This window comes from Emys orbicularis, chromosome 13, assembly GCF_028017835.1.
Source record: "Emys orbicularis isolate rEmyOrb1 chromosome 13, rEmyOrb1.hap1, whole genome shotgun sequence".
Classification (NCBI taxonomy): domain Eukaryota; kingdom Metazoa; phylum Chordata; order Testudines; family Emydidae; genus Emys; species Emys orbicularis.
In genome coordinates, this window is record NC_088695.1 from 9,644,704 (window position 1) to 9,663,515 (window position 18,812).

An 18,812-nucleotide genomic window follows, 5' to 3' on the forward strand; every position below is an offset into this window, starting at 1 on the left:
GCTGTTGCTAATAGTCCTTTGGGTGCCAGCCTGGGACTCACGTGGGTGTTGGGCACCCAGGGCATTGACAGGGCTGGCTTTGGCCTCACCCAGCCTAGTCGAGTGCCACATGCCCATGTGCCCAGTGCCCCTGGGATCGCAGCCTTTAGGGATCCCTCTAGGCTCACAGAGCAGTGGGTTGGCTGATGCCAGCTGTGTCCCCATCTGCTACCTGAAAGGAGCCGTGGGAACGATGCTGAGCCGGTGCTGATCCTGGCTGGGGGAGGGGCTGGCTGCTCTGCACTGGCCTCTCTAGCTCCCCTACAGCTCAGCTCAGTCTGTGCCCTGCGCTGAAACCCCCCCCCCCTTCCCTGTGCAGGGCTCTAACCTGTCTGTCTGTCCGGCTCACCTGTGTGTGTGGGGGGAGGGGCTGTGCTCAGTTTCTGAAGAGGCAGCTGCTTTAGTGCTGGAACTTCCACCTCCTACCTCTGCCCCGGCTAACCCGAGTGGCGCAGCGTTATCATATCTCCTAACATCTCCCCCCATCAGACACGACAGCGCATCCTTCATGGGGCCTGTCACCTCCCGGCCCTGCTCCCGCCCATGGGGATTGTCACGGAGTAAGGGGGAGTCAGGGCCCCGCACCCCTCTTCCTGAGATTGACTGTGACTCTCAACCAGCCAGTAAAACAGAAGGTTTATTAGATGACAGGAATACAGTCTCAAGCAGAGCGTGTAGGTACGACCAGAGCCCCTCAATTAGGCCCTTCTGGGAGGTTCAGGGACCTTAGACCCCAGCTTGGGGTTCCCTGCGTTGCACCACCCAGCCTAGCCCTCCTAAAACCAAATTCCTTTCTTCCCTAGCAGCCCCTCCCTCCTTTGTTCAGTCTCCCAGGCAGAAGGTGTTACTTCTCCCAACCCCCCTCCTGGCTCAGGTTACAGCTCAGGTAGCTTCCTTCCAGGGAAGCCTCCCATCCCCGATGCAACCCCCCCTTGCAACATTCCCAGGTCAAATCTGCCCCCTGCTCCGTCACATCTCTCCCCCCTTCGAGACTGAACTGAGCGGGGTCACTCTGCCCAGTGACCTGGGGAAGTTCAGGGCCCCCTCTCCGGGACAACGCATCCGCTATTAGGTTGGCACTTCCCTTCACATGGACCACGTCCATGTCATAATCCTGCAGGAGCAGGCTCCACCTCAGGAGCTTGGCGTTGGCTCCTTTCATCTGGTGCAGCCAGGTCAGGGGAGAGTGGTCGGTGTGCACGGTGAAGTGTCGCCCAAAGAGATATGGCTCTAGTTTCTTGAGGGCCCACACCATGGCCAGGCATTCCTTCTCGATAGCCGCGTAGTTCTGCTCCCGAGGTAGCAACTTCTTGCTCAGGTACACGATGGGGTGTCTCTCCCCCTTTTCATCCTCCTGCATTAACACCGCCCCCAGTCCCGTGTCTGAGGCATCGGTGAACACCATAAAGGGCTTGTCAAAGTCGGGGTTTGCTAGAACTGGGCCACTGACCAGAGCCTCCTTCAGCTCCTGGAGAGCCCCCTGGCACTCCTCGGTCCAGACCACCTTGTCTGGCTTCCCCTTCTTGCACAGCTCAGTGATGGGGGCTGCTATGGAGCTAAAGTGGGGCACGAACCTTCGATAGTATCCCGCCATCCCAATAAAGGCTTGGACCTGCTTTTTGGTTTGCGGGGCAGGCCAGTCTCTGATCACCTCCACTTTGGCTGGTTCTGGCTTTAGGCAGCCGCTCCCCACCCGGTGGCCTAGGTAGGATACCTCAGCCATCCCCACCTTGCACTTCTCCGGTTTTACGGTCAGCCCAGCCTCCTGGAGTCGGTCCAGCACTTGTTTAACCTGGGACACATGGTCCTCCCAGGTCTGGCTAAAGACACAGATGTCGTCAATATACGCCACGGCAAAACTCTCCATCCCCCTCAGAAGCTGATCCACCAGGCGCTGGAAGGTGGCCGGCGCTCCCTTGAGGCCGAAAGGCAGGGTCAGGAACTCATAGAGCCCCAGAGGGGTGATAAAGGCCGATTTCAGCCTGGCATCGGCATCCAGCGGCACTTGCCAGTAGACCTTTGTAAGATCCATGGTGGTCAGGTACCGAGCACCTCCCAGCTTGTCTAGGAGCTCGTCAGGCCTGGGCATGGGGTAGGCATCGGCTACAGTGATGGCATTGAGCTTGCGATAGTCCACACAGAACCGGATCGACCCGTCCTTTTTGGGGACCAGCACCACTGGCGAGGCCCAAGGGCTGGAAGATGGCTGGATCACCCCCAAAGCCAGCATGTCATTGACCTCTCTTTCCAGGTCCTGAGCAGTTTTCCCTGTGACCCGGAAGGGGGGGCATTTTATAGGCGGGTGCGATCCTGTCTGCACCCGGTGGACAGTCAGATTAGTGCGTCCAGGCTGGTTGGAAAACAGCTGTTGGTACAGATGCAACACCCCTCTGATCTCAGCTTGCTGGGCCGGGCTCAGCTGCTCAGAGAGGGGAATTGCTTCCAGGGGGGAACCAGCTCTTGTCCCAGGGAATAGATCTACTAAAGGGTCATCTCCCGGCCCCTCCCAGTGTCCACACACAGCCAACACCACATTCCCCCTGTCGTAATATGGCTTCATCATATTCACATGGTACACCCGGTGGTGGTGTGCCCGGTTCGACAGCTCCACCACATAGTTTACCTCGTTTAGTTGCTTGACGACCTTGAAGGGCCCTTCCCAGGCGGCCTGGAGTTTGTTTTTCCTCACGGGGATGAGGACCATCACCTGGTCCCCAGTGGCGAAGGCGCGGGCCCGTGCTGTGCGGTCATACCAGACCTTCTGCTTCCTCTGGGCTCTGGCCAGATTCTCCCTGGCCAGGCCCATGAGCTCGGCAAGTCGTTCCCGGAAGGTCAGGACATACTCCACCACCGACTCTCCATCGGAAGTGGCCTTCCCCTCCCATTCGGCTCTCATCAGGTCCAGGGGCCCCCTTACCCGCCTTCCATATAACAGTTCGAAAGGTGAAAACCCGGTAGACTCCTGGGGTACCTCCCGGTACGCGAACAGCAGGTGAGGTAAATACTTGTCCCAGCCCTGCGGGTGCTGATTCATAAATGTTTTCAGCATCATTTTTAGCGTCCCATTGAACCTCTCCACCAGCCCGTTGGATTGGGGGTGATACGCCGAGGCCCAGTTGTGCCGAACCCCACATTTCTCCCACAAGCACCGGAGTAGGGCCGACATGAAGTTGGACCCTTGGTCCGTCAGGACTTCCTTGGGGAACCCCACTCGGCTGAAAATGGTCAGCAGCGCATCTGCCACAGTGTCTGCCTCGATGGACGATAAGGGCACTGCCTCGGGGTAGCGGGTGGCGAAATCTACCACCACCAGAATGTATTTCTTTCCTGACCGGGTCGTCTTGCTGAGAGGTCCCACTATGTCCATGGCCACCTTCTGGAAAGGCTCCTCTATGATGGGCAAAGGTCTCAATGCCGCTTTCCCCTTGTCCCGGGCCTTCCCCACCCTCTGACAGGGGTCACAGGATCGGCAGTACTGTCGGACGTTGGTAAAGACCCCAGGCCAGTAAAAGTTCTGTAGCAGCCTCTGCCTGGTGCGCCGGATTCCCTGGTGCCCTGCGAGAGGGATGTCATGGGCCAGGTGCAGTAGCTTGTGGCGAAACTTCTGGGGAACAACCAGCTGCCTCCTGACGCCCCAGGACTCCACTTCCCCTGGGGGAGCCCACTCTCGGTATAGGAATCCCTTCTCCCACAGGAACCTCTCCTTGCAACCTCTCATCATGGTCTGTACCACACTGAGGTCAGCCAGGTCCCTTAGCTTCCGCAGGGAGGGGTCCTTCTGCAACTCGGCCTGGAACTCGGCAGCTGGGGAAGGGACGGGAACCTGCTCCCTCTCGTCGGCTGGGTCAGAAGCCACAGCCACCCCGAGCCTTGTCCTTAGGTGTTCCCTCCCCACCAGGGTAGGGTTCTGTGCCTCCGATGTGACATCCTTCCCAAGGTCAGGGCGTAGTGCCCCTCGCCGGCTCTGGCTACGGGTCACGACTAAGGCGGTCTGGGGGTTGCTTGGCCAGTCCTCTAGGTCCCCCCCCATCAACACCTCAGTGGGCAAATGGTGGTGCACTCCCACGTCCTTGGGGCCCTCCTTGGCCCCCCATTTCAGGTGTACCCTCGCCACGGGAACCTTGAATGGGGTCCCGCCCACCCCTGTCAGGGTCAGGAAGGCGTTGGGCACCACCCGATCTGGGGCCACCACCTCGGGCCGGGCCAGTGTCACCTCTGCGCCTGTGTCCCAGTATCCATAAACTTCCTTCCCATCCACCTCCAGGGGGACAAGGCACTCGCTCCGCAGGGGCAGCCCCGCGCCCACCCTGTAAACGGAGAACTTTGAGTCCGGAGCATCCGGCCCCCCAGAGAAGCTGGCCTGAGGCCCTTCTCTCTCTTGAGCAGTTGATAAGCTGCCAGCCCCCCTTGCCTGGAAAGCCGGCCCCTCGTCCGTCTGGGCCTCTACCAAGTTAATCCGGTGTGGGTTCGGTCTGCTCAGTCTGTCCTTGAGCTTGGGGCACTGGGCCCGAATGTGGCCTCTTCGGCCGCAGTAATAGCAGCTCATGTCCCGTGGGTCCCCTCGAGCCGGTCGGTTGTCCCTGACGCTGGGCATTCCTTTTGGGAGGGGATTCCCCATATTCCCCCTTTGGGAGGTACCCGGGTGACTCTCTCTCTGCATCGCGGTGGGCCTGCTCCTTTGGGACTCCTCCCTGCCAGCCCCTGACCGGCTCTTCACAAACTCATCGGCCAGCCGGCCTGCATGTCGCGGGTTCTCTGGTTTTTTGTCCCTCAACCACAGCCTCAGGTCGGATGGGCACCGCTCATACAGTTGCTCCAGTACCAGCAGTTTAACCAGGTCCTCCTTTGTCTGGGCCCCAGCAGCCCACTTGCTGGCGTATCCTTCCATGCGGACGGCTAGTTGCAGATATGAGATCTCCGGGGTTTTATCCTGACTCCGGAACCTTTCCCGGTACATCTCAGAAGTCAGCCCAAACTCACGTAGCAGGGCCTTTTTGAATAGTTCATAGTCCCCTTTTTCCGCCTCTTCCAGTTGGCGGTACAAGGCCACGGCTTTGGGGTCCAGTAAGGGGGTGAGAACCCGGAGTCTGTCTGCAGGATCAACCTGGTGCAGCTCGCAGGCCGTCTCAAAGGCATCCAGGAAGTCATCCATGTCCTCCCCCTCCTTGCGTGGGGCCAGGATGCACTTATCAAAGTTCCGTGCAGTCCTGGGTCCCCCCTCACTCACCGCAGCCGGGGGCTCGCGGCCCTTCAGCCTCGCCAGCTCCAGTTCATGATGCCTCTGTCTCTCATTCTCCTCCTGTTCATGCTGCCTCAGTTTCTCTTCATGCTGTCTCTGGTGTTCACGATCCTCCAGCTCTCTCAGTTTTAGCTCTATCTCCCATTCCAGCCCATTCCGCTCCACGGATGCTGCGCGTGGCCGGGAGGATCCCCTGCTGGCCGGGGGGGTCCCTGCGCCCTCGGTATTTGCTGGGCTCCTCCCCACCCTTCCCCTAGGCGTAGGAAGGAGGGGTCTCGGGAAGCCCTCAGCAGCCGGCTGACCACTCCCAGATGGGACAGACACTGGGGCCTGCGCTGCATCTGCTAGGCTGCTTCCCTCAGAGACAGGGATCAGTTCATTCGCGTGATCTCCCTTCTCCAGCTGGGCAATGAGCTGTTCTTTGGTGAGCTTCCCAATGCGCACCCCCCTCTGCTTGCACAGCTCCACCAGGTCGCTCTTAAGCCGCTTGGCATACATCTTCCTGCTGGCCACTCACAGGCCTGTGTGCTCACCGCTCCCCACAGTCTCCAGGGAGACCCCTAGTGTGCCAGCCCTTCTCGAGGTCACCACCTCTCTGCCAGGGTCGAGCTGCAGACTCCTCCGCCCCTGGGACCACTCGCTGCGATACCCCGGGGGACCCTGTTACTGCAAAAGTCCTTCTCGCTGGTCACACACTCCCAGGGGTGATAACCATCTCTCTCTGACTCCTCAGCACGCCTGGTCCCCGTCAATCCCCCTTCGTTTTACTTCTCCCCAGTCACTTACTGCAGGAAGCGCCGTCCACGGGGTGCAGTAGATCCCGCCGCTGCCACCAGTTGTCACGGAGTAAGGGGGAGTCAGGGCCCCGCACCCCTCTTCCTGAGATTGACTGTGACTCTCAACCAGCCAGTAAAACAGAAGGTTTATTAGATGACAGGAATACAGTCTCAAGCAGAGCGTGTAGGTACGACCAGAACCCCTCAATTAGGCCCTTCTGGGAGGTTCAGGGAGCTTAGACCCCAGCTTGGGGTTCCCTGCGTTGCACCACCCAGCCTAGCCCTCCTAAGACCAAACTCCTTTCTTCCCTAGCAGCCCCTCCCTCCTTTGTTCAGTCTCCCAGGCAGAAGGTGTTACTTCTCCCAACCCCCCTCCTGGCTCAGGTTACAGCTCAGGTAGCTTCCTTCCAGGGAAGTCTCCCATCCCCGATGCAACCCCCCCTTGCAACATTCCCAGGTCAAATCTGCCCCGCTCCCTGCTCCGTCACATAGGATATTCCCCACCTGGCTCAGACCCAAGGCAGCCCCTCTCAGTGGGTGACTGGCAACCCCTGCTGGGCCTCGTCTCACAGTCACTGGGGCTATAGTTACACTGCCGAGTGACACTGATCATTGGGCCGTGACCTCTGGTGATGTAGGACGTAACTCGCTCTCACGGGGCAATAATCAATGGTTTCAGAACCACCCCAGTGACTGTCCCAAGGGGCAGCCGTCTCCATGGCGCCGGCTGGGCACTTTGCCGGACACATTCAAATCTGGCTGTTAATTGTTATCCACCTAAATCCCTATTGTCTGGGGAACTGAGCACCAGCTGCTTCCGGTGCAGGCAGTGGGAGCTGCTGCGGTTCTGTCCTCTGGAAACCAGCCACTTCCGCCGGGCTCTAAATACGGCTTCAGATGCAGAACCAGAGGCACCAGCTCTGAGCATTTCAGCTCGTGTAAATGGCCATTTTTATCTGAATAGTGGGACACCTACTTCTCCTCTCATCCCTGCTGCTGGCATCTTCCTCACACCCCCCACGCTCTCTGCAGGGATTTCACTGTAAAAGGCAGGTGAACCGGAACAGACATTGTGTCCCATGGGTTCATCACCTGGCTACAGACAAGCACAGGTAAAGTCACAGTGACAGTAGCAGGTGACTGGGATGAAGTGGCCACGTGATGGCAACAGAGGCTGTGAAGTGGCCGAGCGCTGCCTGGCTTGACACTGACCTGCCCCTGGCTCTGCTCACTCAGAGGGTGTCCACACTGCAATGAAGGTGTGACAGCACCGTGTGTAGACACACCCAGGCTAGCTTTGATCTGGCTGGCTCGGGTACCGGTAGCTATGAAGCCCCAGCGGCACGGGCTGTACACGCCCACCCAGACCCCCGGGTGTTACTCAGTGACTAGCCTGCAGCTGGCTGTTGGGGCCATGTAGACGCACCCTGGGGGCAGATTTTCCACAGAGCTCCACACCCACAACTGGGTTTGATGCTCAGAAGAGCTCAGCTCCCAGCGTGGCCCCAACCCAGCCAGCTGAGTGACTCTGAACCTCACCCATGGGGGCAAATCCTCCTCCCAGCTCCAGTGTCTGGCCCAGGCACGGGGCAGAGTCACTGCAGGGATCGTGGGTGCAGAGCGAGAAGGAACAATCTGTTTCCTCCAGGCTGCAGAGACGCTGCAGAGCTTTGTCATGGAGGTCACTGAAAACCGATGGCTGGAGCAGCCGACACACCCTCCCCATCTGCAGGAGGGAAACAGAAGCCACGGAATAGTGAAAACACTGCACCCAATATGAGAATTTGCCCCTATCAGAGATCTCAGGGGTGGGTCTGCACCACTGTACAAGGGCCAGGAACTGCCCCTCCTCCACCTACAGGAGCTGCTGTGCTGAGATCCCCACCAGAGACACAGCCTGATGCTGCCAGCACCCTGGATGGCAGGTACCATAGGCCAGGGGAGGCTGAGCCTCCCCAGACAGGCTGCAGTGCCCCTCCCTTTGGAGGCAGGCTGCAGACCTGCCGCCTTTGGAGTGCTGCCTGCGCTCCGCCAGGAGGCCTCGCTCCCACTCTTCCCCCGAAGCCCGCAGCACCCGCTGCTTGCCGCCGTCAGCTGTGTGGTGGGACCCTGCCACTTGCTCCTCTCCGCCCCTCCCCTGTCACTCACCCTTAAGGCAGGAGGGGGCACAAAGGAGCAAGCAGCAGGCGAGGCGGTCTGTGGGGGGGAGAGGAGCGAGTTGCAACAATGAACGGTGAGTGGGGAGACTCTGGGGAGGGGGCTGAGCTAGAGTAGGGCATGGGGCAGAGCAGGAGGGGAGCGTGGGCAGGGCCTCGGGGAGAGGAGGACAAATGGGGGTGGAGCAGTGGGCAGGGCGATGATCCGGGCGCAGGGGAGGTTCCGGCACTCACGCCCGGCCTCCCCCAATGCCGGATGTATGCGCTGCCCATGGCCGGCACCAAGCCTGTGCAATGGAGGAAACAACCAGAGCAGCTTCATAACCTCATCCTGGAGCTTTACGGCCCCGTCATTCCTGGGAACGCTGCAGGGGGAAGGGCTCAGGGAGGAATAAACCTGGACACCCACCTGCCACTCTGTGGTTTTCTCCTCCTCTTTAGAGGTCAGAGCCAGGGCCTCTTCCAGCTCCTTCCTCAGAGGGCCCAGGGCTCCCTGGAGTTTCACCTGCAGGGGCATCGTGTGCGATAAACAGCCATTAGTCTGCCTGTCCGATGGGTGGACAGTACTGTCCATATTGGCATTTCATACACGAGCAGTAAAATACCCTGGAAGCGAGCAGCAGACTCGGCTCTGCCGGCCCCAAAGGCCTCATGGGAGCAGGGATGCCAGTCTCAGAGCAGGGGCTCTGCTTCCTGCAGACACTCAGGACTTCTCAGAGCCTGTGTTTTAGCTCAAGTTTCCCATCACTGAGCACAGGCCAGAGAGGAAACAGCTGGGAAGGTTCTCAATGATCCCTGCTGCCAGTGAGAGTGAAGAGGTTGGGACAGCACCTCGCTGCCCTGTGCCCAGACCCAGGCCAGGAACAAGACCCCACTGTGCTCTCGTCTGTCCAGGCTCCCATGTGGCCTCCCTCAGGCAGCAGCTGAGCACCGGAGCCAGCGCAGTCCCATGAACTGTACAGGGTGACGCTGTGATGTGGCTGGAGGTCAGTGAGGAACATCACTGGCAATAAATGGTGCCGAGCTGTAATTCTCCCTCTCTGGTCTCACAGGGGAACAAAATAATTAACGGTGTTGATATTTAAATGATCAGTTCTCCAGTCTCAAAGTAACACACTCCCATAGACTGGCCTGCAGCTCTTATGATTTAAACCTCACTGATTGTTAACACCGGCCATTGTGTAAAAAGTCCCCTTATTTCAGCAGGGTAAGCTGGGTTTGAAAAGCATTCAGAATCTCAGAGAAAAGTTTCCCACAGCAGATATCTTTTAAGACTTGATATTCTGATTCTGTCTCCACACTGCCAGATCATTAATTTTGTTACAGCATCTCCCATACAATGAAGGCTTTACAGAGCTGAATGATGTGTCAGACCTGTGACAGGCAACATTCAATGAAATCAGCCTGTAATTAAAATCCAAAGTTATTATCCATTAAACTTGACAGCAATTCCCTACCTTGTACTCCTGGGCAGCCTCCTTTAGGGGAACCACCCTGTGATCTCTGTGAGCCCGGGACAGATGGCAAACCACACAGACAGAAGTTTGATCCTCTTCACAGAACAGTTTCAGAGTCTCCTGGTGTTCCCCACACACCCTCTCCTCTTCTGTTCCCTTTGCTGCCTGTAAACTCAACCATTTGGCTATTTCTACAACACTAGTGTAAATTGACAGTCCTTCTTTCTTGAGGGACGCTGTGCAAACTCAAAGCACTCACGCCCGGCCTCCCCCAATGCCGGATGTATGCGCTGCCCATGGCCGGCACCAAGCCTGTGCAATGGAGGAAACAACCAGAGCAGCTTCATAACCTCATCCTGGAGCTTTACGGCCCCGTCATTCCTGGGAACGCTGCAGGGGGAAGGGCTCAGGGAGGAATAAACCTGGACACCCACCTGCCACTCTGTGGTTTTCTCCTCCTCTTTAGAGGTCAGAGCCAGGGCCTCTTCCAGCTCCTTCCTCAGAGGGCCCAGGGCTCCCTGGAGTTTCACCTGAAGGGGCATCGTGTGCGATAAACAGCCATTAGTCTGCCTGTCCGATGGGTGGACAGTACTGTCCATATTGGCATTTCAAATGAGCCCCACCCCCCCAGCCCCAGGGGCCCGAGACATTATGCGCAGGGGGGAATAGCTGAGTCATTGATCACAGAGCTTTAGAAGGGGATTCTTTCCACCAGGACGCAGCTTGTATCCTGCAAAAATAACAGGAGTACTTGTGGCACCTTAGAGACTAACAAATTTATTAGAGCATAAGCTTTCGTTTGCTACAACCCACTTCTTCGGATGCAGTGGGTTGTAGCCCACGAAAGCTTATGCTCTAATAAATTTGTTAGTCTCTAAGGTGCCACAAGTACTCCTGTTATTTTTGCGGATACAGACTAACACGGCTGCTACTCTGAAACTTGTATCCTGCAGGTCACAACTTGTCAGGGTCTCTCTAGATTGGGACAAGGTTCGGTGTCGGGGCTGGTCCCATCCTCCCAGAACTCCTGATTCCTGAACAGTTCACCAGAAAGGAGACTGAACTCTCGCCCTTCCCTGCTACTGAAATCCTTGGTGGGATGTAAGGAGTCACTGAGAGCACAATCCCCCCAGGAATTTCAGAGCATATCAGAGAGAAGGGCTGATTCCCTGTGGTCCTCCTGTTTCTCTAGGAAGGGGCGTGTGCCTCTTCTCCGAGAACCATCTCCGGAATCTCATGTGTGTGTGTTGGCGGGGGTGGGGGGCGGGGGAAGGGTGGGTGTGACGTTGTGCAGTTTATATGGTTTTATAAAAACTTGATAATAAGTCAATATAATGTAACTGGGATAGTTTTAGAAAAATTTGACAATAAGTGAATGTAACGTAACTGGGATATGCTTCATGCAAAAGGTCTCTTGTAAGGTATCATTACAAAGCTTATAATCTACTGAGTATGATCATCTGATTTGTATAAATGTACCACTCTTGTATCTAAAACTAGAAATATAAAATGTAACTCTGAGGGCCTATTGTAATTATGTAAAGTGTGGGCCATTAATGATGGTTTGGAATCTTGATGACTCCCATTAACCAGGACCATTGTCTGCAGATGGCTGTTTACCTGTGAGTCTCCCTGTATATGTGTGTGCTGGCAAGTGAGTAATGAAGTCTTGCAGTGACATGTGATCATGTCACCTGAACTGGAATCCATCTTTAACCTGGTGCTTTTCCAGTGAGGGGGGGTGGAAACCCAGAGGGACAAAGGGTTCCCGCCTTATGCAAAAGATATATAAAGGGGTGGAACAGAAGAGAGGGAGAGAGGAGCCATCATGGAGAATCCCCTAGCTAACACCTAAGCTGGAACAAGAGCTGTACCAGGGGAAAGAATTGTGCCCAGGCCTGGAAGGTGTCCAGTCTGAGAAAAACTTACTGAAGCATCTCTGAGGGTGAGATTATCTGTATTCAGTTTGATTAGGCATAGATTTGCGCATTTTATTTTATTTTGCTTGTGACTTACTTTGTTCTGTCTGTTACTACTTGGAACCACTTAAATCCTACTGTCTGTATTTAATAAAATCACTTTTTGTTTAGTAATTTACTCAGAGTGTGTATTAATACCTGAGGGAGCAAACAACTGTGCATATCTCTCTATCAGTGTTATAGAGGGCGAACAATTTATGAGTTTGCCCTGCATAAGCTTTATGCAGGGTAAAACGGATTTATCTGGCTTTAGACCCCATTGGGAGTTGGGCATCTGAGTGCTAAAGACAAGCACTCTTCTATGAGCTGTTTTCAGGTAAACTTGCAGCTTTGGGACAAGTGATTCGGACCCTGGGTCTGTGTTGGAGCCAGACTGGAGTGTCTCGCTCAGCAAGACAGGGTGCTGGAATCCTGAGCTGGCAGGGAAAACAGAAGCAGGGGTAGTCTTTGCACATTGGGTGGCAGCTCCCAAGGGGGTTTCTGTGATCTAACCCGTCACAGTGGGTTTTCAGACTCTCGCTCCCCAAGACAGCCAGGGGCCCTGTGGTTAGTGTTCAACAGAACCAGGCGGAGCTCTGGCTTGAAGTCCCAGCTCCTTCCTCTGTCCCTCAAGAAAGAAGGACCTGACACTGCATTGCATTGACCTCCCCATCCAAGGACGTCCCACTAGGGACCCAGCTAGGAGGACAGAGTAGAAAATGGATCTTCCAGTCTCTCCTTACCAGTCCCCCAAAGAGTTAAGGTAAAATTGGTTCCCACCCCTCCTTATGGGGCTCACCTCCAAGATGTAGTGGAGCCTGTCTGCGTCTGGGGACTTTGCCAGCAGGTTCCCCAGCATGGCATCCAGGAGCTCTGGCATGACTTTGTGCCAAGCCTGCAAAGCATGGGTCAGAGTTAGGGAAACTGGGCCTACACCTGCCACAGGATGGGAAGAGGGGTCTCTGGGAAGCACTGGTGAGACTCCCAAACACATATCCTGGCCTCTCTCATTCACATCCCACTGCAGGCAATTAGCAAGAATTGATGACACCTGGATCTTTGATCCATGAGCTTAGCAGGTCTCTGCAGAGGGCCTTGTAGGCAGAAGAATATGAAACAGCCAAGTTGCTATGGATGGAAGCTGGGCTGCTGGACAAAACACGGCATATGAAAGAAAGAAAGAAAGAAAGAAAGAAAGAAAGAAAGAAAGAAAGAAAGAAAGAAATCCCCCAGGGAGGGGTAATCCTCTGGAGGGAAGGATCCAACCCTGCAGGTTGTTCCATCTCTGCCTACCCCACCCCTAAATCTGGAGCTCCAGCGAATCAAGGGAGCAGGGACCAAGGACCACTCTAGAAGAGTAGGAGGATGGAGGAGGAGGATGTACCTGGATGTGGGTGGTGTCCTTCTCCATGCCCAGGGTGAAGACGGACTGAAGGGCAGCTCGCAAGAGATGGGTCTCTAGGTCTGGCTCAAGGGCAGGTTTCATGGTGCTGGCAAGAGAGAGGAGCTGGTATTAGACTGTGCAGTACGGGGGTGGGACTGTCACCAACACGGACACGAAACCACAGGGATATAGGCACAGGCTGGTGAGAATGGAAACTGAGGCACTGAGCTAGGGAATGACAAGGCCAAGCCGTCCCAGACAGACAGTGGCAGGACAGGAATAGCGCCTGTTCCCTGGAGCCTGCTGCCCCTCCTGTATCTGAGCCCGGGAGTGAGCCCCTCCCCAAGGCCCCTGTAATGTTACTGGAGTGAAAAGAACAGCCCGGCCAGGAGAGAGTGAACCTTCCCACCCCACCATCTCTGCCAGAGGAGCCACTCTTGGGAGGTGACCTGGGAGCAGGAGGGACAGTGACTCCCAGCCTTGGGCCTGAGCAGCACTGGGGGTAGGGGAGCCAGTGGGGAAGGGGGGGGCTGTCTCAGTACCTGAGGTTGCCCACTGCAATCAGGGAGTTGGCGAGGATGGCGCTGGGTGGAGAGTCATCAGGAATCTCCTCAATGCGCTTCTGTGAGATGCGAAGGAGACAAAGGAGCATGTGAGAATACAGGGGAAAATTAAGATGATAAACATAAATTACAATACAAACTGGTTAAGATCTTTACTATCAGTTTAATCAAATACCTACTGCTGATTGGAATTTTTCCTCCCATCAGGAACATTTTTACTTTTCACTGAAAACCCTAAATCCATTTTTCCCCCAGTTTTTGGCAAATGAAAACTTTCTGCTGAAAACTGATTTTTTTAATCTCAAAACCAAAAAAGTTTGTTTTTTTTAAGTTTTCAGGTTTTTTTTTACAAAACAATCCCAAAAGGTTTGAGAAAAGCAGACAGATTCTGAGATTTGTTGTTTAGCTGAAAAACCAATCTCCATTAAAAAGAACGCAGCTGAAAATTTCCAACCAGCCTTAAACTTCAAATGAATTGGGGAACATTAATATTGCCTGATAAGAGCCTGATTTCAAACCCATTTATTCTATTGCATCTGTGCGATTTCTCTTTCAAAGGGATAGTTGTGAGGCGGTAACAACTGACTAAACAGTAAAGTTGGCAGCACACAGAATGTTTTATACAGAAGAGCCCCTTTAAACGCTGGGTTAGAGTTGAACCAAGCAGCCAAAGCCTGTCTATCGTGACCCCATTCAAGGACATACGGGAGCTCACTGGGAGTAGAACCCAGACCTCCTGGCCTAGTTCCACATTGCTGTCAGCTGAGTATAAGCGATGTAAATGGGTGTGCAGAACATAAACAGAGTAAGACAAGTTTCAGAGTAGCAGCCGTGTTAGTCTGTATCCGCAAAAAGAACAGGAGTACTTGTGGCACCTTAGAGACTAACAAATTTATTAGAGCATAAGATTTCGTGGGCTACAGCCCACTTCTTCGGATGCATATAGAGTGAAACATATATTGAGGAGATATATATACACACATACAGAGAGCATGAACAGGTGGGAGTTGTCTTACCAACTCTGAGAGGCCAGAGGGGGAGACGGTTGGGAGATGTCCAGTTAATCTCCATGCCAGATTCCAACACTGAAAAAGAGGGCAAAGAGATAAGCACAGATATAGATAGGGGTAGGGAATTGGACATAAGAAGGAGGGGGCGGATGGACACTACGGGGTCCGTACCAAAGTGCATAACTAATGGGAGAAAGGATAGACAGCATACGGTAAGATGTTTATACACCAATGCGAGAAGCCTAGGTAACAAAATGGAGGAATTGGAGCTCCTGGTCCAAGAAATGAAACCTGATATCATAGGAATAACCGAAACGTGGTGGAACTGTAGTTATGACTGGAGTACAGGTATGGAAGGGTATGTGCTGTTTAGGAATGACCGGAAAAAAAGGTAAAGGTGGGGGTGTGGCACTGTATGTCAATAATGAGCTAAAATGTAAAGAAATAATAAGTGATGGAATGGATAAGACGGAGTCTGTCTGGGCAATGATTACACTGGGTAAAAGAACTACTAGAGCCTCCCCTGAGATACTGCTTGGGGTGTGCTATAGACTGCCGGGATCTAGCCTGGATGCGGACAGAGAACTATTTAATGTTTTTAAGGAAGTAAAAACTAATAAGAGCTGTGTAATCATGGGGGATTTTAACTTCCTGGACATAGATTGGGGAACAAATGCTAGTAACAATAATAGGGCTCAGATGTTCCTAGACGTGCTAGCAGATGAATTCCTTCATCAAGTAGTAGCTGAACCGACGAGGGGGGATGCCATTTTAGATTTGGTGCTGGTGAGTAGTGAGGACCTCGTTGAGGAAATGGTAGTAGGGGACAACCTTGGCTCGAGTGACCATGAGCTAATTCGGTTTAAACTAAATGGAAGGATTAACAGAAATAAAACTGTGACTAAGGTTTACGATTTCAAAAAGGCCAACTTTAATAAACTAAGGCAACTACTTAGGGAAGTGGATTGGGCTAACATACTTAGAGAGCTAAAGGCAGATGAGGCCTGGGATTATTTCAAGCTGAAGTTGCACGAGCTGTCCGAGGCCTGTATCCCGAGAAAGGGGAAACGGTTAGTAGGCAGGAGAATTAGACCTAGCTGGATGAGCGGGCGTCTCAAAGGGGCGATTAAGAAAAAACAGAAAGCGTACAAAGAATGGAAGAGGGGAGAGATCGGCAAGGAAACCTACCTTATTGAGGTCAGAGCATGTAGGGATGCGGTGAGAAAGGCCAAAAGCCGTGTAGAGTTGGACCTCGCAAGGGGAATTAAATCCAATAGTAAGAGGTTTTATAGCCATATAAATAGGAAGAAAACAAAGAAAGAGGAAGTGGGACCGCTGAAGCATGTAGATGGAGTGGAGATTAAGGATAATCTAGGCATGGCACAATATCTAAATGAATATTTTGTGTCGGTGTTTAATAAGGCTAATGAAGGGCTTAGGAATAGAGGGAGCGGGACAGAGGGGAATAAAGGAGGGGCGATTGCAATTACAGTATCAGAGGTGGAAGCCAAACTTGACCAGCTAAATGGGACTAAATCGGGCGGACCAGATGATCTTCATCCTAGAATATTGAAGGAGCTGGCGCGAGAAATTGCAAGCCCCTTGGCGATAATTTTTAATAAATCTGTAAACTCGGGGGTGGTACCGATGGACTGGAAAATAGCTAATGTGGTTCCTATTTTTAAGAAGGGGAAAAAAAGTGACCCGGCTAACTACAGGCCTGTTAGTTTAACTTCTGTAGTATGCAAGGTCTTGGAAAAATTTTTGAAGGAAAAAGTAGTTAAGGACCTTGAGGTGAATGGCAATTGGGACAAATTACAACATGGGTTTACGAAAGGCAGATCGTGCCAAACCAACTTGATCTCCTTCTTTGAGAAAGTAACAGACCTTCTAGATAAAGGAAATGCGGTGGATCTAATTTACCTCGATTTTAGTAAAGCGTTTGATACTGTGCCGCACGAGGAATTATTGGTTAAATTAGAAAAGATGGGGATCGATATGAAATTCCAGAGGTGGATAAAGAACTGGTTAAAGGGGAGACTGCAGCGGGTAGTACTGAAAGGTGAACTGTCGGGTTGGAGGGAGGTCACCAGTGGGGTTCCTCAAGGTTCGGTTTTGGGTCCGATTTTATTCAATCTATTCGTTACTGACCTCGGAACCGAATGTAGGAGTGGGCTGATAAAGTTTGCGGATGACACAAAGTTGGGAGGTATTGCCAATTCGGAGAAGGATCGGGATATTCTGCAGGGAGACTTGGATGACCTTGTAAATTGGAGTAACAATAATAGGATGAGATTTAATAGTGAGAAGTGTAAGGTGATGCATTTAGGGATGACTAACAAGAATTTTAGTTATAAGTTAGGGACGCATAGGTTGGAAGTGACGGAGGAGGAGAAGGACCTCGGAGTCCTGGTTGATCGCAGGATGACTATGAGTCGGCAATGTGACGTGGCTGTGAAAAAAGCTAATGCGATTTTGGGATGCGTTAGGCGAGGTATTTCTAGTAGGGACAGGGAGGTGCTGCTTCCGTTATACAAGGCACTGGTGAGACCTCATTTGGAGTACTGTGTGCAGTTCTGGTCTCCTATGTTTAAAAAGGATGAACTCAAACTGGAACGGGTACAGAGAAGGGCCACTAGGATGATCCGAGGAATGGAAAACCTTTCCTATGAAAGGAGACTCGAGGAGCTCGGTTTGTTTAGCCTAACCAAAAGAAGGCTGAGGGGGGATATGATTGCTCTCTTTAAATATATCAAAGGGATTAATACCAAAGAGGGAGAGGAATTATTTCAGCTCAGTAGTAATGTGGACACGAGAACGAATGGATATAAACTGGCTGTGGGGAAGTTTAGGCTTGAAATTAGACGAAGGTTTCTAACCGTCAGAGGGGTGAAATTTTGGAACAGCCTTCCGAGGGAAACGGTGGGGGCGAAAGACCTTTCTGGCTTCAAGATTAGGCTTGATAAGTTTATGGAGGGAATGGTTTGAAGGGATAACGTGATTTTAGTCAATTAGGCAGTAACATGCCATCGCGGGTAAAATGAGGGTCCGGCTGTAGAATCTTGCCTATATGCTCGGGGTTCTGCTGATCGCCATATTTGGGGTCGGGAAGGAATTTTCCTCCAGGGTAGATTGGCTTCATGATGATGCGCTTCATCAGAGATTTACAACCTATCCTGAAAGATGATCCTTTACTCTCTCAGATCTTGGGAGACAGACCTGTCCTCGCTTACAGACAACCCCCCAACCTAGAGCAAATACTCACCAGCAACCACACATCACTGAACAAAAACACTGACCCAGGAACCTATCCTTGTAACAAAGCCCGATGCCAACTCTGTCCACTTATCTATTCAAGTGACATCATCATAGGGCCTAATCACATCAGCCATACCATCAGGGGCTCGTTCACCTGCACATCTACCAATGTGATATATGCCATCATGTGCCAGCAATGCCCCTCTGCCATGTACATTGGCCAAACCGGACAGTCTCTACGCAAAAGAATTAATGGACACAAATCTGACATCAGGAATCATAATACTCAAAAACCAGTGGGAGAACACTTTAACCTGTCTGGCCATTCAATGACAGACCTGCGGGTGGCTATCTTACAACAGAAAAACTTCAAAAACAGACTCCAAGGAGAGACTGCTGAGCTCGGATTGATATGCAAACTAGACACAATCAACTCAGGATTGAATAAGGACTGGGAATGGCTGAGCCATTACAAACATTGAATCTATCTCCCCTTGTAAGTATTCTCACACTTGCTTCTTATCAAACTGTCTGTACTGAGCTATCTTGATTATCACTTCAAAAGTTTTTTTTCTCTTTCTTACTTAATTGGCCTCTCAGAGTTGGTAAGACAACTCCCACCTGTTCATGCTCTCTGTATGTGTGTATATATATCTCCTCAATATATGTTTCACTCTATATGCAGCCGAAGAAGTGGGCTGTAGCCCACGAAAGCTTATGCTCTAATAAATTTGTTAGAGTAAGACAAGGGGCTACATTTCCAAAGGTATTTAGGTGCCTAGTAGGATTTTCATAAGCACCTAGGAGCCTACAACTCATTGACTTCAAGGGGTGTTGGGGCCCTGATGCTTTTGAGAATCCCACTAGGTGCCTCAATACCTTTAAAAATCTGCCCCACAGCCCCTCTCCGAAAGCCCTTACTGTCCTAGTAGACACGGCAGAGAAGGGGGTGGGGGGGAAACAGAGGCAGAA

The 18,812-nt window shown here is 52.7% G+C and overlaps 1 protein-coding gene across 1 annotated transcript in view; it reads right to left on the bottom strand.

Annotated features, from left to right (window-relative positions):
• Positions 1–18,812, bottom strand: part of LOC135888074 (E3 ubiquitin-protein ligase TRIM39-like) — a 43,415-nt gene that overhangs the window by 16,929 nt on the left and 7,674 nt on the right. The window contains exons 2-7 of the mRNA XM_065415887.1: positions 13,552–13,631; positions 13,010–13,115; positions 12,425–12,520; positions 10,102–10,197; positions 9,668–9,892; positions 8,620–8,715 (exon numbers count right to left, since the gene is read on the bottom strand). Coding sequence (XP_065271959.1) covers positions 8,620–8,715; positions 9,668–9,892; positions 10,102–10,197; positions 12,425–12,520; positions 13,010–13,115; positions 13,552–13,631 — 699 coding nt within the window. The remainder of the gene's footprint in view (positions 1–8,619; positions 8,716–9,667; positions 9,893–10,101; positions 10,198–12,424; positions 12,521–13,009; positions 13,116–13,551; positions 13,632–18,812) is intronic.